The sequence below is a fragment of the Vipera berus genome (assembly GCF_964194415.1).
Source record: "Vipera berus genome assembly, chromosome: 14".
NCBI lineage: Eukaryota > Metazoa > Chordata > Lepidosauria > Squamata > Viperidae > Vipera > Vipera berus.
The window spans coordinates 3,142,501-3,165,554 of NC_138217.1; the positions used below are offsets into that span (position 1 = coordinate 3,142,501).

Below are 23,054 nucleotides of genomic sequence, written 5' to 3' on the forward strand. Positions count from 1 at the left end.
CCCTGATCTAGTGGGATGACTGGAACCTGCAGCTTCTTCCCTGCTTCCATCTCCCCTCCCACCCCCCCACCCACCCCTTTATTTTTCTTGGCAGCGCACTTTAGATCCGGGACCAAGTTTCCTGTGTAGGGATGCTGAAGCAGCGTGGAATTCCACTCTCCGATCAGGGTGGTTTTTTACTGGATAACTAGAGAAGGATCATCTTGGCTGTTAATTAAAAGTACATTGGCCTTTTAATTAAACCAAGCTTCGTTTTTGTTCCGTTCCTGCCCCCAGGTCAGAATGCAGCCTCTTGGTCTGGAAAGGCCAAAACCAACGCCAGGCAGAAAATATTCTCCTTTTTCCTCCCAGTGCGACTGATTCATAAATCCACCCGGGGGAAACTGAGTCATCCTGCTCCTGCTCACACTAATGAAATTGTCACGGTGCAGTTGAAGCTCCGGCTGGGTTTTCAGTGGGATGCGCAGAGCTTGGATTGCACCACTGGGGCCACTAGCTCTACTTTTTATGCTACAGTTAATCCCCAACTTACAACCATTTATTTAGTGACGGCCCTGAAGAAAATAAACCACAAGAAGTCCCATTGTGGCCTTCCCACGGTCACGGATTCAACATCGGATGCTTAGCAACCGGCATGTATCTTCGATGGTTACGGCATCCCCGGCTCATGTGGCCACCATTTGCAACATTCCCAGCCGAGTTTCATCAAGCAAAGTCAATGGGGGAAATCAGTTTCGCTTAATGACCATGTAATTCACTTAACGACTGTGGCAAAATGGTCATAAAATTGGATGTGACTCAGTTGAACTTTTGGTCCCAATTGTGGTCATAATTTGAGAACTCCCTGTATACCCCTTGCCTCCCCCCCGGGGCTCCCCCCCCAGGCGCGCAAGTAAGAGGGTGGTTGGGCTGGCCCTGACGTGGTCTCTCCCTGCTTTCACATTCTCCACACTTTTTAAAAATGTTCTTAATAAACCAAATATATGCCATGCATCTATGTTAAGTTAGCCTCCACTGCTTCTCTCTTGGTGGAAGGAACGTGGCAGGCCCCGTGGCCTAAAAGGGGTAAGAAGGGGAGAGAGAGAGGAGACACCTACAGGCCAGCCGCACTCACCTGGGCCCTAGGCAGGTGCCTGTCTGCTCCGTGGAGCTCAGCTCTGGGCCAAGGCTCAGCCTCCAGGAATAGGGGGGAGGGGGAGGGAGGGAGGGAGGGAGGCGTCTTCCACTCCTGTTGGACTACAACTTCCATCATATCTTGCATTCCTGGCTGAAAATGTGTTAGGTTGGGAAATGGGAGATGTAGTCCAAATGTTCCAGTCTCTTCCTCCTTGCTTCTGGCTTCTTGCGGGTCCTCCAGTTCAGCCCCCAATGGCAGAAGGAGGAGGTAATGGAGACACTGGTGCAAGCAAGAGGTGCCCATCCGATGGCTGCAGCCTCTTTCCCCCTCCCCTCCCTCCCCTTCCGGACATCGGGCACCAGCCTCCAGGGCCCCTTGGGGTGGCGCTGCTGAACTCCGTAGGTGGAGCAGCTGCAGGAGCACCCCTTGGAGGTGGGGGTCTTGTCTTTTTAAAAACGTGTTTGCCTTTATTAATTTTACTAAACAGAACAGAGAAAAGAAAACATTAGGGGGGGGAACCCACAGAAATGAGGGCTTCTCATACATGTGCATGGTATGCAAAATTTTACAAACATTTTTCATATGGTGACCGTAAATCAGTGTCATGGTCAGCCCATGACCAGCACCTGCACGTAAAACAGAGGCAGAACACCTGCCTTTTGGAAACTTAGTGTAAACCTGGCCACCACCCTGATGGCGTTTCCTGCATAAATTGCCAGCGACATCAAGCCTTCAAACCGCTGAGTAACTGGGAGCCATCCTCATGGCTTTCCGCCTGGAAGGTCTCCAACCCTCATCTTAACCTGAACTCTGCTTAGGGCCAAAAGGTTTCTCTTTCAATGCTGGAAAGCACGATGTGTTTTTAAGAGGAGCCGCAGAAGCAAGGCTGCTAACAAAAGACTGACAGCAGGCATGGAAATGCAGCAATTCCTGCAGCCACATTAAATAGCTTCACTGCCAAGGACAGAACAAGCGGGATGCTGGGAAGCCCTTTTGCACATCACAGCGCTGCAAGCACTGGCTGGGGAATTCTGGGAGCTGAGGTCCCCCAGTTGCCAAGCCTGGAGACCCCTGGCCTAGACTGAAGGTCGTTAGCACCACTTTTCAGTGCGCTAAGTCAGAGGTCCCCAACCTTTTGGGCACCAGGTTTCGTGGAGAGAGGTTTTTCCGCGGACCGGAGGGTGCGTGGTTTTGTGTGCTGCCTGCATCCTGCGGATGGGCTTTGCTTGTTTGTGCGGCCCAGTTGCTGGCATGCTGTAGCCCGGTACCGGTCCAGGGAACAGGGGTTGGGGACCCCTGCTCTAAGTGAAGGGTTACAATGGGAACAGATAGAGTGGGTGCTTTCTAATCTGGCAATGTCACAGGCCAGCCATTGTCACATTCTCGTCCTATTTTGAGCACCACCAGATTAACCCAGACCTGAAGGACAGTTGGGACAGCCTGGTCTGAAAATGTGATTAAGCACTTCTACCGTCACGTCTCATGTGATCCAGCTGGGGCTGGGGGAGGGGAGAGGAGAGACTACGCTCCTGGGTTGTGCGGGCTGCAGCTTCTTTCTGGATCTCTGGAAGGCTTGGTGACTTTTGGTGTCACTCTCTCTTTCTCTCTCCAGCAACGGCCAGACCTAGGACAGCAGCATGGCTGAGGTCTACCAGCTAGGTACCTGGGGTCGAGGGTGGGGGTGGGCTGCCATACAGCACAGAAGGGTTTCAGACCCCCCCACCCACATTGCAAGGAGGGCTGCAACATCCAAAAGGCTGGATGGGTTTTTTTTTGGGGGGGGGGTTCAAGGCTATAGAGCAGGGGTGGGGACTTCCTTTTATGACTGGTGGACTTCAGCTGCCAGAATTCCCCAGCCAGCATGGCTGAGTTGAGTCCCCCAAGGTTCCTCACCCCTGCTGTAGAGCCTCAAGAGCATCCAAATCCAGAATGTCCCTCCTCTCAGAGATTGCGGGCAGGCTGGCAAAGGAACCAAGCAACGGAAGGAGACTCAGTTACCCGCTTATGATTCAGTGCCAGCTCAGCCCAGGAGGGGAGAAACCTAGAAAGAAGCACTTCTAATCATGTGAAGCGACCAATGAAGGAGAATATTTGTAGCTCAGGGTTGAAATGAGGGGTCCTTGGTGCTCTCTGAGCCTTGCCTGTTTTCTTGCAGACCTTTCATTACCAAACTAGGTAACGTCATCAGTGCTCTGGTGACGTTACCTAGTTAGGGTAATGAAAGGTCTGCAAGAAAACAGGCAAGGCTCAGAGGGCACCAAGGACCCCTCATGTAAAGAGACTCTTTACATGAGACTCATGTAAATTCACATGACCATTGCAGCATCCCTGTGATCGCGTGATCAACATTCAGATGCCTGACAACCAACTCATGATGCTTGCGATGTCCCGGGATCACGTGATTCCCCTTTTGCGACCTTCCGACAAGCAAAGTCAATGCGGAAGCCAGATTCACTTAACAACCAGGTCCCTAACTTATCAACTGCAGGGATTCACTTATCCGAGGCAGAAAAGAGAGCAAAATGGCGACAAAACTCACTCAACAAGTGTCTCGCTTAGCGATAAACATTTTGGGGTCCATTGCGGTCGTAAGTTGAGGACTACCTGTATTTACTCCAGGCTGCCACAAAAGACTCCTTCCTCAAATGGGTGTAGAGCTTACCGAGCTGAGTGAGGTTTCATACTTGCCTGGCCTGGCTGTGGGAAGAAAGAGGACGGGACCACATCTGGAGCAGGGACAGACCCACAACGGTGAGTGGGTGAAAAAAGTCAAGATGGTGGCCTCAACTGGGCCCTTCATTTTTTAGATGCCTCATCTTGCATATCTTGAAAAGACAAGGTATGGCTTGAGGCCAAATAGAACAGGGTCAGGTGCTACCATGAGCTGTTATTTTTGAACTCTTTAGTTGCTAGTTGGCCTCCTCTGCAAGGCTCCTGGGGGGATTTAGTTCCAGCAGAATTATTGAAGAGGATTGTGGATTATGGGCATGGAACTTGACTAACCTGCTTACTCAGATGGGCTCTTCACTTCAGGGCCCATCAGGCTGCAATGCGGCTCTCCCTCTTCCATGAGATTTAGGCATTGGCTGAATTTACTACCTCTTACCTCTTCAGGAGCTCAGGTGATGTTCAAATGTTCCCTCCTCCCATTTCCCCCCTTAACAACCTGGGCAATCTAAGAAATCAGCAGTTTAAACCCAATCGGTTTGCTGAGGAAGCCCTTTACAGACCTGAAGGCAGCATTTGATTTGATTCCCAGCAGGGAGACGAGGGCAAAAAAGTCAAGATGGTGTCCACGACCATATGATCAAAGTCCCGCCCCTTTTTATTTGCAATGCACATTAAAAATGGCACAGGTTCAGTTGCAAGGTTGTGTCAATCATAACATGGGTTAGATTTTTTTTTTGCTTATGGTGAGATAAGCAGGATAATAAAATGGAGGCTGGCACTAGTCAGGTTTTGTGGTTAGTTACTTCCTAAAGGTAAAGGTAAAGGTTCCCCCGCACATGCGTGCTAGTCGTTTCCGACTCTAGGGGCCGGTGCTCATCTCTGTTTCAAAGCCGAAGAGCCAGCGCTTGTCCGAGGACGTCTCCGTGGTCCTGTGGCCGGCATGACTAGACGCCAAAGGCGCACGGAACGCTGTTACCTTCCCACCGTAGTGGTCCCTATTTTTCTACTTGCGTTTTTACGTGCTTTCGAGTCCCTGTTTAAAAACACACTCATGAGCCCACTTCTCAAATGCCTAAGCAAACAGTTAAGGAAAGTCACTTGAGTTCAGAGGCCTTGGAAGTTTGGAGAATTTGGTTCAGGAAATTGTTTGGCTCCTCCAAAACCCCGTTACGTCATGTGACTCTTAGAAAACTGGTGGCATTTGCAGCAGCTAAACTGAATCATGCCAGCGTCTTGGTATCTTTTTTAATGCTTTGACATTCTGGAGCAACCATTTCTATGTTCTACTCCCAATCAGAGGGAGGGAGTAGAATGCTATTTTCTGGTCAAGTTAGGATCCACAGAAAAAGGTGTATAATGGCAAATCATCATTCAGTGAAGATTTTGCACTTCAAATTCCAGCTCTTCTCACCAGTCACCCTTTGATGAGTTGGGGGTGCCCTTATTTGCCAGTCAAAAGCTAGCTGAGCTGCGGTCCCCCAAGGCCTCCTGGTCAGTGGTGATGAATCTGGATCGAAGGGATGTGAAGGGGAGCCTTCTGCTTTTTTGGCGTGGAAATAATGGCAAATGTGGGTCCTAAGAGGGAAACCCACCTGGGACACTTGCCTTGTGTAGATCCCGCCAGATGCTCTAAACTGTTGTTGAAGGAAAAGTCTTAATCAGGGTTCAGTCCAAGCTGGGAATAAAAGAACATGGCGACTGCTTTAGAAAGAAGGTTGCAGTTTATTGAAGAAGAGAGCCAGACAGAAAGATGGCTCTGGAAGAAAAGAGAGTGAGCACAAGTAGGGAGTGGGTTTTTATACCCTCTGGGCTCTTGAGGTTGTTTCCTGTTCCTGTTTGAGGCTTTGTATTTCCTGTGTCATGTACTTTTGACCTGAGTCCGGGTGTGCCCTTTGGCATCTGTGGGTTAATCCTAATATGTGCTGTCCTAGAGTTTGGGTGGGGTATGTAGATTTTAGGTGTCTTTGTCTTCTTAATCTTCTAGCTGGGGGCCTCCAACCTTCCTGAATGGATTATTACATCTGCATTTCTACAGAGCTGGTTTCTGCTTGGGGAAGGGAGATTTGGGGCTATTAAGAAAACTGGGCATGCTTTTCTGCCTCTTTAAGATGCTTTGAGGAAATATAATATTCTGCCCTATTAATATTTCCTTCTCTGGGGGGGGCTGACTTCCCACACTGTAGTCAACCCCACCTATGGATTTTATAGAATTTGAGATTATATTGTGCCCCGAAATGGCAGAACATCAGGGAAAACGTGCCAAACAGCTTGACGGTGGCTCAGGACCCAAAGAGATGCTCTTTCCTGGGCAGGCGGGGGGCTTTGATTCAGATCCCTATCCTGAACCTGGGGTTACACCTGAAGGCAAAAGGCTTCTTCTGCTCCTGGATTCTAGGATTTGAAGATCTGTGACAAAACCAAAGGCAATGCCATTTCCCCCCCCTGTGGTTTTTCTCTCCCCCAAAGGCCACAGAATGCTCTCCAGTCTGCCCCTTCAGATGCTGCTCTACTTCAATGTCTTCTTCCTCCCCTTCTGGTGCCTGTCAGAGGCGATTATGCTGGAGCTGAAGGTAAAGTGCCCAGGGTAACCGCCCTCTCCTGCGTGGCATGGTGGGAGGGAGGTTTTCCAATCCATACTACGACTGGCACTTGCAAGCAGGGTGTAAGCCATGGGTCTTCAAACTTGGCCACTTTAAGACTTGTGGACTTCAACTCCCAGAATTCCTCAGCCAGCCCTTCTGGGAGCTGAAGTCCACAAGTCTTAAAGTGGCCAAGTTTGGAGACCCCTGGTGTAAGAGGTGGTGGGATTCAGCCCGTTTGCACCACTTTGGCAGAACCGGTAGCTAATTTTTTGTTGCCCAGGCCCAGAATGGGCTTCCGGAAGTGGCATCCGCACAGAGAACCTGTTGTTCACATATTTGAATCCCACCACTGGCTGCAAGGAGCCACCTCAGCTAACCACCCAAGGAAGCAGAACTCTTTGAAACAGGCATCGTCTCAAAAGGGAACTTTTATTAGGGGTCAGTGACAGTAGGGAAGGCAAGGCGAGATCTGGGGGAAATCCCGCTGAAACGGTATAGTTAAACCAGCAATCTTCTCCCACGAAAGTCATAATGGCCATCTGAAATCCAGCCAATGCACAGGTGGCACAATGTGCGGGTAACTGGCACCCTTGGCGGGTATCTCCCTGATAAGGGAGACATATTCCTTTCTCAAGTGGATAGAGGTGGGAAAAGAAAAGCAGAAAGCGAAAGTTATCCCAAGCGAAAGCAAATATCCCCCCTCCCCCCAGCAGAATGGCAGGTGCCCCCAAAAAAGAGCACAAGAGTATACATGCAAGGAAGACAATAAGGATTTTGGGACCTGACACAGGGCTTATAGTTGGAGGTCTCCCGGAGGTGGAGTAGGACAAGGGGCAGGATCCGGTCTCTTCGTAATAGCCTCCAGTGGTGGAACACCCACAATTTCTGAAAGCAAGCTGTTCCACCGGTTGATTGTTCTCACTGTTAGGAAGTTGTAAGTTGCTTCTCTCCTTGGTTAGTTTTCATCCATTGCTTCTTGTCCTGCCTTCTGGTGCTTTGGAGAATAATTTGACCCCCTCTTCTTTGTGGAAGCCCCTGAGATATTGGAAGACTGCTATCCTGTCATCCCTAGTCTTTCTCTTTGTTAGACTGGACTTACCTAGCTCCCTCAGTTCATCATATGGTCTAGCCTCCAGTTCCCTATCCGTAATTGAACTGCATCATAAATCATGAGCCCGCGAAGCCATCATACTGAAAGCTTTGGGTCCCTCAAAAGCCTCCTGTTCTCACTACACTTTTTATCTGGGTCAAGAGAAAAGTCCTGGTCCCATATAAGCAGGCAAGAGTCAGCAGAAGGCTGAAGGGTGCCAGCTTATCTTCAAGCCTCCCTCTGTGCTGGACAAGAGGACAAACTGAGGGCTCAAATTAGATCCAGAGGAAGCCAGATTTACCTACAACCCCTATTCTAGTAGTCCCATATCCTACTTTATCTGGAATGTAAAGATAAAATATTTTAAGAGGTGGCCAGTCCAGAAAGGATGGCTGCTCCCGATATAATAAAGGAAGCGTTCATTATTTTTTTTTATTAAAAAGTTTTAACATACAATTTTTCCTTTAAAAATCCCCCTCCCCCTCCCTTCTCCCTCCCCCCCTACCTCTCCCCCCTCCCCCCCTCCCCCCCCCGACTTCCCAGAGCTAAATACAAGGTATATAAAAAAAACAATCATAAACAACCATATACTAACATCCATAAACTCTAAAATCCATCACTCTCTAGCTTATATAGGATAATATATATATATATTAAATATATATAGAAAAACAAAAATAGAAAAAGAAGAAAAGAAAGAAGACTTATTCAAATGCTACATGAAACTTCTTAACCCTATACTTGTTCTGGATAAACTCAATCCATTTTCTCCATTCCATAATATAGCGTTCTTGCGAGTGATCTTTCAAATAGGCCGAGATCTTCGCCATCTCAGCCAGGTCGGAAACCTTTAAAGTCCACTCTTCTATGGTCGGCAGTTCCTCTTTCTTCCAGTACTGACCTACCAAAAGTCTTGCTGCCGTAATTAAATTCAACATCAACTTAGTGTCCACAACTGTAGCATCTGTAATTATTCCCAACAAAAAAAGTTGCGGACAAAACTTTATCCTCTGTTTAAAAATCTTCTGCATGTTCCACCAGACTTTTATCCAAAAGGCCTTAACCTTTTTACAAGTCCACCATATGTGAAAATATGTTGCGTCTTCATCACCGCACCTCCAACATTTAGGCTGATAATTCGGATACATACTTGCAAGCTTTTTAGGATCTAAATGCCATCTATAAAACATTTTGTAAAAATTCTCTCTTAGATTTTGAGCTTGTGTAAATTTTACATTCCTCACCCAAATCTTTTCCCACGTGTCCATTGTAATAACTTCCTGGATGTTTTGGGCCCATTTTATCATACAATCCTTAACAAGTTCTGTTTCTGAATCAATCTCTATCAACGCAAGATATATCCGTTTAATATGTGCTGGTCCCTGATTTCTGATTTGCTTTATCAAATTTTCATCAGTCATTGTAAATCCATTTTTCTGGTCTTCTTTCCACCTGGCCCGTAACTGAGTATATTGAAACCAATTTTGAACAACCTTCTCTTCTCGCAAGAGGCTATATGATTTCAAACACCAAACATTTCTTTCCAAGCTTAGGATCTCCTTGTACGTAGTCACATCATGTTTGAAACCAGCATGTATATTTTCTATTGCGTGTTTTGGAATTGCCCACAATGGTATCTTGCAGTCTAACTTATGTCTATACTTCTTCCAAACTCTCAACAATGCCTGTCTTAAAATATGCACTCTAAACACATTGTCTACCTTCTTGTCATACAACAAATATGCATGCCAGCCAAACAACAAATCGTGGCCCTCAAGATTTAATAATCTCTCTTGTGACAAATTAATCCAATCACTTATTCCTACTAATGCAGCAGCTTCATAATATAGTTTAAAATTAGGCATTTTGAGACCACCTCTCTCACGAGTATCCTGCATAATCTTAAGTTTAACTCGTGGCCTTTTCCCTGCCCAAACAAATTTATTGATACCTCGCTGCCATTCCCCAGATTAGAATCTTTCTTAAGAATCGGTATCATTTGAAATAAAAATAAAAATTTAGGCAGGACATTCATTTTCGCTGCTGCAATCCGTCCCAACAAAGACAATTGCAATTTTCCCCAACTCTCCAATTCTTTTTGAATTTTCCCCCACAATTTTTCATAATTATTTTTATATAACTTTGTATTAGAGGGCGACAAAAGCACCCCCAAATATTTAACCCTTTTAACAATCTCAAATCCAGTTAATCCTTCTAAGAGAGCCTTTTGCGAAACTGTCATATTTTTGGCCAGAATTTTAGTTTTCTGTATATTAACTTTAAATCCAGAAACCTTCCCATATTGTGTTATTATCTCCATGAGGTCCACAACAGAGTTCTCTGGCTGGGTCACTGTAACAACCAGATCATCTGCAAATGCTCTCAATCTATAATCCTGATCTCTAATTTGTATCCCCTTAATTTTTTCCGAATTCCGTATTTTAACCAATAATATCTCTGTTAACACAAATAACAAGGGCGATAACGGACACCCTTGCCTTGTGCCCTTCTCAATATTACATACTTCTGTCAGACTATTATTAACTATGATTCGGGCAGTTTGTTTTTGATATAATGCCCTAATCGGTTGTAGAAAATTTTCCCCAAAATCCATTTTATCTAAAACTTTCATCAAAAATTGCCAATTCAATTGATCAAAAGCTTTTTCAGCATCTAGAAAAATTAGCGCCGCAGGGATCTGGTTGTTCCTTTCCAAAAACTCTAACACATCAACTATATGCCTCACATTATTTTTCATTTGCCTACCACTAATAAACCCCGTTTGGTCCCCATGAATCACCTGTTGCAGAACCCTCATCAATCTATTAGCCAAAACCTTAGCAAATATCTTATAATCTGTATTTAAAAGCGATATTGGTCTGTAATTTTTAACTTGAGTAGCATCTTGGTCTTCCTTCGGAATCAAAGAAATAAAAGCTGTTCTCCAAGACGGTGGCACCTTTCCCCCCCTCTGGATTGTCTGGAACAGTTCCTTTAACGGTTTCATCATCTCTAATTGTAAATTTTTGTAGTAAGCCGCAGACAAACCATCCGTGCCTGGTGCTTTATCCACCTTCAATTCCTTAATTGCTGTAAAAATTTCTTCTTCTGTAATTAATTGATTAATCTCCTCTTTTTGTACTTGCGTAAGAACCGGGATGCTAGCATTCTCCAAATATATATTAATGTCTTTTTCATTAATCTTCTCCTTAGCATATAATTTAGAGTAAAAATCCACAAAAGCACCCTTGATAAGGTCCTGTTGAAACACAACCCTTCCTTTATACTCAATTTTGTCTATATTAGAAGCCCTTTGTTTTTTCCTCAATCTATAAGCTAACCATCTACCTGGTTTGTTAGCGTTGCAAAAAGTATTATGCCTGGCAAACCGCAAATTGGTTGCCACTTGGTCAGCCATTAATTTATCAAATTGTCCTCTTAACAGTTTAATAGCCTCCTTAGTCTTCACATCCTCTGAATTCAAAATCAAAGCCTTTTCTTTTTCCTTTATTTCATTCTCCAGTTCTTTCCTCCTAGCTTCCACAGCACGTCTATGTTTATTATTCATATATATCAACACCCCTCTCATGTAGGCCTTGCTAGCATCCCAAACCATATCCATAGAGGTACCCTTATTCATATTAATTTCAAAAAAATCCTTCATCCGCTGTTTGCATTCTTCCACATTTCTCTGATTTCTAAACAAATTCTCATTTACGCGCCACGAGCGCCTGTCTCTATTCTCCTTATCAATCTCTAGCCAAACTGGACTATGATCAGAGATAGTTCTTGCACAAATCTTGACCTTTTTAGTCCTTAAAAAAAATCATTAGTCAACAAAATAAAATCAATCCTAGAAAAAGATTGATGTCTGTCAGAATAAAAAGTATAATCCTTCTCCTGCAAATGTCTCTCGCGCCAAATATCTCGCAGTTCCAAGTCATCCTTCATTTCAAAAAAGGATTTAGGCAGTCTAGCATGACTTGGAACGCGCTTAAAAGCTCCAGCCTTGTCCATCTGTACATCCAAAACACCATTCCAGTCCCCCATAAAAATGAAAGATTTATAATCCAACTGGGTAAGCTTTGTATGAAGTAAACTAAAAAAGTCAACTTGTTGTTGATTAGGAGCATATAATCCAACTAAAAGCGTCTTTTTACCTTCTAGCAGCAGCTCTATCATAACGTATCTTCCATGCTTATCTGCTTCAATTAAGTCTGCTGTTAAGGCACTTTTAACATAAACAACCACTCCATTTTTCTTATTCATTGCAGAAGCAACAAATTGCGTACCCAACCTTGAGTTCGATAAATACTTTTGATCCACAACTCTAATATGCGTTTCTTGCAAACATATAACATCTATCTTGAATTGTTTTAAATATTGAAAAACTTTCTTCCTCTTCTGTGGTGAATTTAGTCCATTAACGTTCCAGGTTAAAAATTTAGTTGCCATGCATATCCTCCCAAAGCTCTTGGAGCACTGCTTTGATAGGACTATCTTCTTTAGGCCGTGCTCCTCCCACTGCTTGGCTGTAAGTACGTTGTGGAAGTTCCAAAGACTTTTGCTGGTCTTGTTCTTTTGTTTTTTTTGATCGTTTTAAAGCAGCACGCGTTACCCTTTGCTCTCTAGGATCATCCAAAGAAGTTATAGCTTGATCTCCTCCAGCACCGTTTTCCTCTGCTTCAGCCTCTTGATGTTCTCCTTCTCCAGATCCCTTTGCAGCTTCCAGAAGTGTTAATGGAGTTGCTTTTAAAACGTTATTGTAAAAATCACGCGCTTGCTTCACAGTAACCAGCCGGTACCTTTTACCTTCATGCATCACCATCAACCCAACTGGAATCTCCCATCTGAACCTTATATCTCGTTGCTTGAGCTCTTGCACAAGAAATGTAAAATCCTTCCTTCTCCTTAAAATCTTTGGAGGAATTTCTTTTAGAACCAAGACTTCTTGATCAGCAATCACAACTTTAGCATCATAGGCAGCTTGTATAACTTCATCTCTAATTTCCCTTTTTGCAAAGTAAACCACCACATCTCTAGGCAACTTTCTCTGTCTAGCAATCCATGAATTCACACGAAACACTTTATCCATACCTCCTCTTATTTCAGATGCTGGCTGATTCAATACCACTTCGAGAGCCTCAGAAACCAGCTGCTTTAAATCTTCCTTAATATTCTCTTTCAAGCCTCTGATTCTAACAGCAAACTGCATCTGGTAATATTGAGCAAGACTCAATTCTGTTTCCATTTTGTCTCTTAAATCTTCATTCTCCAATACTTTTGCTTCTAATATGGCATTCTTTTGAGTCAAATCTTCCACTTTTTCATCCAAATCTTCCACACATTCCGCCACTTTATGCACTGAAGACAAAATGTCTACCTTCATCACACTGAACTTCTGTTCCATCCTCTCTTCCATTCTCTCCTCCAATTTCTCCAATTTCTCCTCCATCTGTGCAAATTTATCACCCATTGATTCCAAAATTACCTGGGCATGTTTTTCAAGAGCATCTCGTAAGTCCTTCGGTGTCAATACATCAGGAGGATGCAACGCCTGCAATGATGATTGTTGCACCGGAGAAGTTCCACCGCTCCGAAGAGTTTTAGGGGGAGGTTTAGCCGCCATCTTTTACTTTCAATTGTGATGCACTTTCACTTTAGATTTAAAAAGTCCATCAAGCTCGAGAGTAAAATAAAATAATCCTCTTCACCTTTTCCTCTTGTACCGCTCTGCCTGCTCTTATTAATCCATAGTCCTTCCTTCAGGCAGGGGTGGTCGCAGACGCCTGGCTCTGCTCCAAGAAATCCGGAGCAGAGACGCTGACCAGCTGGGAGCAACCCAGGCTACGGGGGAGTTCAATCCTTCAGCCGCCCAAGCTCCAAGCTCAGGCGGCCCCGGAGAACTCGACCCCTACCTGGGGCCTCACCCCCTCCTCTTCTCCCGAGGAGGGGGCTTCAAATTCGCCCGAACAGCTGATCGGCGCTGTTTCGGGCGAAAATCACTCAGCTGAGCCGCGGGCAGCCCGGGAAGGCTGTCTCCGGCGCCGCGCAGCCACCGGAAGTCCCCATTATTACAGTACCAGAAAGGAGGGAAGCGCCAGCAGGATGAATCAAGCCTGTTGTGTGAATGCAGCCAATGAGTCTACTCTGGCCTGCTGTTGAATTGCGGTCAGAGGATCCTGGAGCTCTAAAGTGAAGTCTTTCCCAGCCTCCCTCTGAGGTGCAGGCATTGGAGTGGGGGTGCACCAATTGTGTGGGGCTGCTCCCCTTTTCTGGCAGGGAGGGTCCCACCCAGTGACATCTCAAGCAGGGCTTCCCTTATGGACAAGAGACTCTGAAGAGGGACTGGAGGAGCATAACAGGATGAGCCCCTTGGCAGACACCCCCATCTCTTTTTATGCCCCCGCAGTTTAGCTTGCTACCCCTCTACTACCAGTGCTTGCTGGTTGGTGCGTACCTGACAATTGTTGGAGCGGAATCCGCCCGCCTCTTCCTTGGATATGTTGGAAATTTGCAAGAAAAGGTAAGAAATGACGGGAGAACCAGCTGCTGTGCTTAGCTTTCTTTTTAAAAAACAAGATTCTCAGGGCTGATATGACCCATACATTTTCTCATGAGATGTTATGGATCCTGGGGTAGGGGTGGGGGGTGGGGGGAGGAAAGGCAAGATGGTGCCCACAACCATGCCTTCCTCTTATGGCAAAGGTCCCCAACTTTCGGGGCACCAGGAACCGGTTCCGTGGAGAAAGGTTTTTCCGCGGACCAGAGAGCGCGTGGTTTTGTGTGTTGCCTGCATCCCGTGGATAGGGCTTTGCTTGTTTGTGCAGACCGGTTGCTGGCGTGCTGTGGCCCGGTACCAGTCCATGGACCGGGGGCTGGGAACCCCTGATTTATGGCACATAAAAAAGAGCATCTTTTTGAACAGTTCCAGAGCAGGTAAAAGGAAATGGAAGGGACACCCAGCCTTGTGGGAAAGCAGCGAACAGTGACGAGGCCTTCGTTGCTAAGGGGAGCAGAGCAAGTGCACCTCCCTTGACAAAATCACTCTCCTTCTTCTGCAGGCTAATGACAGGCGAGGAGGGAGCGGATATTTCTCCATTAGGGTTTTGACTCATTTATACTTGTTGAAACTGATGCCACATTCCCAGTGCTTTTTTTGTAAAAGAAAAAGGTGCCGGAACTCACACATGTCATACAGCCTGCCTTGCCTACCCTACAAAGTTCCATCCAAAAAAGGTGCCGGAACTCCATTCTGACGGTTCTATGAGAAAAAAAGCCCTGCACTTTCCACAGTGGACGTTTCCTGCGATTCCAATTTGCTGTTTGCGTCTCCATTTTGCTCTCCCTGGAGAGAGCAGGTGCCTCTTGACTGTGACATTCTGGCTGGCTCGCTATAGGAGAGCTCGCAAGCCTTGAATGTCGAGATGCAAGGCGCTGATCTATTCATTCAGCTGTAGAAGGATTTAGACATTATTACTAAATATCTTCCACTGAAGTCAGAGAGTCTGGGGTACCCGCAGCTGCAGCCCTGAAAGAGAAGTGGTTGCAGGGATCTCGTATGGGGCAGCTGCACAGGCCAAAAAGGGATGGAGCTTCAATTGTCCGGGCAAGGCTGGCATCTGACCCTCTTTGTGGATACACTTGAGCAGGTGCAAATATCTGGTGAGTTTTCAAAATATGTTCAATTAATCTGAAATATTGAGGCAGAGAAGAACATTAAGAGGAGCAGCTCTGGTTTCCAAGGTGCCCAGAGACTTCTGAGATTCGGCTGATATTCAGGATGAATTTATGGGCCAGGTGAGTCTCTGAAAGGTAAGCACTGCATGGAACCACCCCCCTTTTCCATTGGCTCCCACAGGTTCCAGAGCTGGCTGGATTCCTCCTCCTGTCTGTCGTAATCGAGATGCCTGTCTTGCTGTTCATCCTGACGGACCAGCAGGTGATCCGGATGCCTCTGGAAATGGCGGTGCACGGGCTCCTCCTCTGCTTCCTGACCTCGGAGATCGTGGCCGCTTCCTTCGCCCTCAAAGGAATAGCCAAGCACCTGGCCAGGCAGTTCTACCTGATGCAGTTTGAAGGGCGGCCGGGCAGAGTTCGGCACCAGGAGCTCTGTGGGGGAAACCGTCAGCCCTGAACCTGCCCCAGTTTCAATGCAGCAGCACTAACCCTCTACTTCCTTAAAGGAAGACTTCCTGACAAAATCAAAACTGACTTTGGACCATGGGTGCTCTGGTAACGTCGGTTTCTCTCAGGTTCTTTTTCTGGTCCAGTCTGTTAAGTTTTGGTTCTGCTAGTTTTTCATTCCTGCAAGTCCAATATTTGGGGCTTCTCTCAACTTCCCATTTTTCCAAAGGTGTCAAGGATAGTTCCTGGATCTTGAGAGTTCTCAAAAGCTCACTTTAAATTCCTGGTGGCTTTGACCTTCCTGTCTTGTTTTCACTTGCTCTAAATATCAGTGATTTTCCAGGATCTGAGAAAGGGCAATGGGGCAAGGGATTCTTCTCCCAACTATAGGGTGCCCCCTCTGAGGAGGTTGTGCCTGGGGCTGCCTGGCTCTGGACCCTGCATTTAATATTTTCAGATTACCACACATTTGAAAGAATTATGGGCTGAGCTGAGGTGTAGGGCCACAAAAGACCAGAAGGGAGACTGGTGTGCTGGGGCGTGTGTGTGAAAGACTAGCAGCCTGTGGAGTGGCAGGTTACACACACAACCCCCAGAAGGGTGTCCCTGTGACCCCCATATGGCAGCCTGGATGTTCTCGGACGATGGATAGCAAGGCTGAATGCCTACGTGAGGAGGGAGACTTCCTGTCTCATTATGGGGGCTCTTTAGGACAGTTTCAATCAGCAGAGACCTCTCCCTCATTTCAGCACGATGTCTGCTGCCTCAAGTCCCTGGCCTATCCCCAAGGCAACAGAGAACAAAGCTTAGGCAGATATCATGCTTGGAGGCCACCTTCAGCCTGTTTTGGAGCAAGGGAGGAAAAATTAAGGGCTAGGAGAGAAAAAGGCATCATTGTGGCACACGGCAGAAAAACATGAGAAATTAATTAAGAAATTGTATAATTTTTTGTTAACTTTAGAGATGGAAAGTGAACAAATTAAAGGGACAAAAGGTGGGTGGAAAACTTTGGTTATAATATAGAATTAGAAAATGGCAAAAATTGTGGGAGAGAAATCATAAATTGACAATGTCAACTGCGTATAAAGAAAATTTGTAAAAAATGTTTTATAGATGGCACTTACCTCCAGATAGACTAGCAAAAATGTTTAAAAATGTATCAGGTAAATGTTGGAAATGTAAACATAACTTAGGTACATACTATCATACCTGGTGGACATGTGACAAGGTAAAGGCCTATTGGAAAAAAATACATGCTTGGCTAGAAAAAATATTAGGAGAACATGTAGTATTTAATCCTGAAATTTTTTTATTAGGTATAGTACCAGAAAAGATTAATAAGCAAAATTTATACTTGGTTTTACATATTGTAACCGCAGCAAGAATAAGTTATGCGCAATGTTGGAAAAATGAACAAATACCGTCAGAAGAAGAGATAATAAAAAAGATACTGGAATGCGCAGAGATGGACAGATTAACTATGAGGCTGAAAGATAAAGAAACAGAATATTACCAAAGCTGGAATTTATTCTACAAATGGCTAGAAGAGAGAACCAAAGAATAGGACTTGATTATGTATTAGCATTTTATGAATCCAGATCGCACGCTGTTTGAAAAACTAACATATGTATGTAGAGGTTAAAAAATAATAAGAAAAAACTTTATACAAAGACAAAATTTTCCTCCAAGTTTCACAATACATGCTTTTAATTGGGGTTTTTTTTTGGTGATACACTGCTCACAAGACAGAGCCATGGAGTAGATCTTGGCTCACATTTAGCTCAAAATTTCTGGGATGTCCCAGAGATGAGACGAGAGTGGAATGTCAGTAAAATCCTGTAATTTCTGCTCCATGGTGGGGTTCCCATGTTGCACTCAAATGGGAAAACCACATTCATCTTTTATAAAATTGCCTTCGTGCTATACTGTTGAAAGTCAATTAATAAAACAGAAACTTTGCATAAAATCCTCTAAACGCAATTAAAACATACAAAACAATAACTCAGAAGGAAGTGGCAATATCACCAGAATCTGACTGCTAACTCAAGAGAATTTCCAGCACCCTCACATTCTTTTCAAGAATAGTTATACCAAAAAGTGGATATAGTAAACAACTACATTTAAGCCTAGCGCGCTTAGCTGATGTTTCAGTATGTAGTATAAATGAAGATTAATTTGAATAATTCCCTAAACTAACATTAAGTTAACCATGGATAAGCATGATGTAAAATGAAATGTGTGCAAAATGAAAACCTCTTCTGGTTGAATAGGATAGCCATCACTGCAGGAGTGACTGAATCCAGATCACATGATGGCAACCTCTTCTTGGTTGCAATTTTGAATTCCTAGCATAAGTACATATTCTGGAACGACGTGTTGTGCTTTAATTAATCTCTTGTAAGACTTCTATGGTCTGTGTAAGCAGATATAATTAACTTTAACAGGTCTCTCCAGATAGTTTAAACTCGTAGAAACACCTTTTATATAGAAATACCTTTATTGCAATTCAGATGACGTTGTACAGCATTTCCAAGATATTCCCGAGGTGTCTCCAAGGTTAGAAGATGATAATGGTCCCAGGGTCTACATGTTGGGACCCCATGTTTTCTGCTAATGAAGCATGGCTCACTAGGCAAGAGGGAGGAGGAAGCCCATCCCAGAAAGGGGAGGGGAAAGGAAATACATCATATGGTAGGAGGGTCTGACTGCCCACATTGTGATTTCTCCACCCAGCCACGTGGTGGCAGCACACTCCCCGTCTGGTATTTCATAATACCACCATATAAAATCCCATAACGGTAGTTATGCAAATGTGAACACGTTTGTGGTTTGTTGTTGTCAGAAAACGCCTAAGAAAATACATCTGAGAAAAATATATAAAAATAAACATGCATACATATAAATGTAAACTTGAGGGATATAAAAAATAAACATGATATATGAGGCATAAAAACCTGAGAGATATAAGAGGTAAACATGCGTCCATATAGGACATAAAAACCTGAGATATATAAAATAAACATGCATACATATTGCAATAATAAACTGCCATTTCAGGCTGAGGTTTTGCTTGTTGCGTTCAAGACCTGAAAGATATAAAAGAACATGCATATATATTGCAACAATAACAATTGCCTTTTCAGGCTTCAATAGTCTGGATCAGGTTGAAGGCACTTTTCTTCTTGAAGGCAGGATTCAACAGGGAAAGCAACGAGTTCAGTCTTCAAGAGGTAGAAGCAGGATGAGTTCTGTAATGGGTCTGATGAAGGTTTTTATGGTGCCTTGCTTTGCGACCCTTACTTCCACTTTACGTACCTTCCCATCGTCGCTGAGAATGGCCTTCTCGACAAGTCCCATGGGCCACTCAATTCTTTGAACTTGTTGGTCTTTGAGCAGAACAAGGTCTCCAACTTGAAGATTGGGGTATTGATTTTTCCATTTTCTGCGACTTTGCAAAAGAGAAAGATATTCCATCTTCCATCGATTCCAGAAGCAGTTGGCAAGGTGTTGTACTCTCCTCCATTGATCATGATACAGAGTTCCTTTTCCAAAATCTCCAGGTGGAACAGGAACAGATCCAAGCTTTTGAGTGAGAAGAGTAGCTGGAGTGAGGATGGTCGGGAATTCTGGATCGGTAGACACTGGTACTAGTGGTCTTGAGTTGATTATAGCAGACACTTCTGCTAATAAGGTGGTCAAGACCTCATGAGTAAGCCTTGTGGAGTTCAAGTCCATTAACATAGAGTCCAATATTCTACGTGTGATTCCTATCATTCTCTCCCATGAGCCGCCCATGTGGGAAGAGTGAGGAGGATTAAAGATCCAAGTGCAGCCCTTTCCAGCTAAAAAGTCCTGGACTGACTTAGAATTGATGTCTAATTCTTTGCAGGCTCCAATGAAATTAGTTCCACAGTCAGATCTTAATGAGTTTACTGGTCCCCTTATGGCAAGAAATCGCCTTAGAGCATTAATGAAACATGAGGTATCCATGGATTCCAAAACCTCAATGTGTACTGCACGTATGCTCATACAAGTGAATAGGACTGCCCAACGCTTGTTATTTGCTTGGCCGCCACGTGTCCTACGTGCTGTTACCGACCATGGGCCGAAAACGTCCAGACCAACATGAGTGAATGGTGGGTCAGTGCTTAGTTTGTCGGTTGGCAGGTCTGACATTTGTTGTTGCTGATGCCTTCCTCTTAATTTACGGCATTGCACACATCTGTGCAGTATAGCTGCAATCTGTCTTTTTGCTCCTACAATCCAAAAGCCTGCCGCTCTTATGGCACCTTCTGTGAAATGTCTGCCTTGGTGCTTAACCTCTTCATGGTGATGGCGTATGAGCAAGGTACAGAGATGATGACGACCAGGTATTATAAGAGGATGCTGTTCACGCTCTCCCAAATTGGCCTTATGTAAACGACCGCCAACCCTTAGCATGCTGTGAATGTCTATGAATGGGTTCAGGTTGGCGATTGGACTGTTTTTTGGGATGTTCCGTTTGTCCTGGATGGATTTGAATTCTGCGCTAAAGACATTCTGTTGTACACAGTATATGATGAGCAGTTCACTGTTAGCGATGTCTTTTGCTGATAGAGGGTTTTTACACAAGTGCCAGCCTTGACATTCAATGTCATCGGACTTGGTGTGATAACATCGTGCGATGTGGACTAACCTTGCGATGGTGCGTACGAGCTTTTTCCACTCGGAGAACCGTTCAAAGCGTTGACAGTCCATGATGGTTCTTTGTTCAAATCTGGTAAGAAGAGTCTTGATTTCAGAACGAACCTCCGGATCATTGTCCGGATCTTGAAGATCAAAGGATTCGACTTTGTTTTCTTCTGTATGATCAAGCAGGAACTTAGGACTTGTTAGCCAAGAGGAACTTGTAAAAGCACTTGCTGATAGTGGTCTTGTAGCGTGATCTGCAGGATTAAGTTCTGATGGAATGGAATGCCATTGTTCAGGCTTAGAGGATTTTCTGATCCGTTCTACACGATTGCTGACATAAACATAAAAGCGTTTTGTCTGGTTGTGTATGTAGCCTAAGACAACCTTGCTGTCTGTATAAAATTTAATGTCATGTATGTGAATGTCCAGCTCACGCAATATGAAGTCTACAATTTCAACAGCCAATACGGCCCCACAAAGTTCAAGTCTAGGGATTGTGTGCTCAGGCTTAGGTGCCAACTTGGCTTTGCCAAACAAGAACCCAATGTGGGTCCGATTTATGGAGTCTTTAACCTTGAGATAGGCAACAGCTGCTATGGCCTCAGTGGATGCGTCTGAGAAAATGTGAATTTCCCTGGTCTGACTTGCTGTAAGGGAGGCTGGAGTGTAGCAGCGTGGTATGTTGATTCCATCTAAGGCATGTAGAGATTGTTTCCAGGACTCCCATTTTGGGAGCTTGTCTCTTGGTAATGGTGTGTCCCAGTCTTTAGTGGACTCTGAAAGCTGTCGTAGTAAGGATTTACCTTGTATGGTGATGGGAGCTACGAAACCAAGTGGATCATACAGGCTATTCACTACTGACAAAACACCACGTTTGGTGAATGGTTTATCGATAGAGCTGACATGAAAGCCCAGGGTGTCGTTAGATAAGTTCCATCGTAGACCCAAACTTCTCTGTTCGGGGGGCATGTCCACTCCCAAGTTAAGGTCCTTAAATCCTTTGGCATAATCACTGGGCTGGAAGGCTTTCATAACTGCGGCACTGTTTGAGGCAAATTTGTGGAGTCTAAGATTAGCTTCAGAAAGCATACTTTGTGTCCTTTGAAGTAGGTCTATGGCTTCTTCGTCTGTGGGTAAGGATTTGAGTCCATCGTCCACATAGAAGTCCCTTTCGACGAAATGTCGAGCATCTGCACCATAGTCTTTCTCACCTTCTAGAGCGGTCCTTCGTAGACCATATGTTGCAACAGCAGGTGAGGGACTGTTTCCAAAGACATGTACTTTCATGCGATATTCGGTGATGTCATTGTCCATGTTGTTGTCACGGTGCCACAGAAACCTTAAGAAGTTCCTATGGTCTTCTCTTTCTTTAAAGCAATGAAGCATTTGCTCAGTGTCAGCTGTTAAGGCGACGGGTTCTTTTCTGAACCTCATGAGTACACCTACAAGGTTGTTGGTTAAGTTTGGACCAGTGAGAAGGGCGTCGTTCAGGGACACGCCTTGATATGGAGGTTTTAGTGCCTTTCCATTCCTGAGCTCGTTGGTCCTTAAACAGAACAAGGTCTCTAGCTTGGAGATTGGGTGAAGATGAAACATTGGTGACTGGAGCATGACTTTGATGCTCCCCGCCATGCTGCTCCCCGCCATAACTTGAAGCAGGGTTGGATACAGGTGGTTGCTGTGGATTGCCTGGAAGTGGATCAGGATGCGTAGCTGTATCCTGTTTGTCGCTGCCACATTCTGTGCACTTGATGAAGGCTTTTCAATTTTTAGCAAAATGGCCATATGAAGCACAGCACCTGTAACGTATACGTCCCCACCACCTGAATTGCTCCATTTAGGAGGAGGTGGTACAGGATGTGAGTTGCCACCGCCTGAATCACTCCAAAGAGGAGAGGATGGTACAGGAGGTGAAATGCTACCACCTGAATCACTCCATAGAGGAGGAGATGATACAGGAAGTGAGATGTCCATCTTTCTTGTAGACACAGCTCCACGTGAGTCTCTGTGTTGAGCTGCTGTGTTATCATTCCTTGGTGATGGTAATGGAGCAGGCACACTGGATTCAGCGAAGTCGAAGCTAGGTTCATTGTTCGTCCAGGCGTGATGACTTATAAACCTACAAAAATATGAGAATAGGGGAAAGGAAAAGAGTATGTCGAGTTCCTTTCTGGCGGTAAGGTTGAGATCACCAACAACCGCTTTGAAGATTGTTTTCCAGGATCTGAAGTCTTCTGGATGGTCATTAAACTTTGAGAGGCTATTGGCAGTGAGCCCTCGACAAGTCGCGTGTTTGGCGTACTCAGGGAGGTCTGGTCTCTCACTCTTTGATGCCGAAGAAACTTGTGGAACCTCTTGGGTGTGAGGGTTCTCTGGTGAATAAGGATCAGGTACACCAGGATAAAATGATGTTACAGGATCATTTAACTGTGGTGTAATCTCTAAAATTTGTGCTGGTTGTTGATTCAGCCATTGATCATTGCTGGAAATTATGTTGTCACTGCCAAGAGGTAATGCAATTTGAGGTGTTGGCGCACCTGTTTCTGGGCGTTGAAGAGGTGCTGGCCTTGGCAGGCTTGGGGCTTCTGTGCTGTCTGTAGGAAGCACAGTTGATGCACCTGTGCTGCTTTGAAGAAGAGGTGTAGGCTCTGGCAGGTGCGGGGCTTCTGTGCTGTTTGGCGGGAGCACAGCTGACGCACCTGTGTTGCTTTGTTGAAGAGGTGTTGGCCCTGGCAGGCACAGGACTTCTGTGCTCTTTATGGGAAGCACGTTTGACGCACCTGTGTTGTTTTGAAGA

The 23,054-nt window shown here is 45.0% G+C and overlaps 1 protein-coding gene across 1 annotated transcript; it reads left to right on the forward strand.

The window, feature by feature from the left end:
• Positions 1-2,754: 2,754 nt before the first annotated feature.
• Positions 2,755-15,596, forward strand: LOC308674387 (transmembrane protein 17B-like; the record flags this gene model as incomplete). Its single annotated transcript, XM_081338813.1, has 5 exons — positions 2,755-2,776; positions 3,737-3,868; positions 6,254-6,357; positions 13,872-13,985; positions 15,321-15,596. 5 exons carry the CDS (start codon positions 2,755-2,757, stop codon positions 15,594-15,596), a joined length of 648 nt encoding a protein of 215 aa, XP_081194939.1.
• Between the last annotated feature and the right edge of the window lie 7,458 nt (positions 15,597-23,054).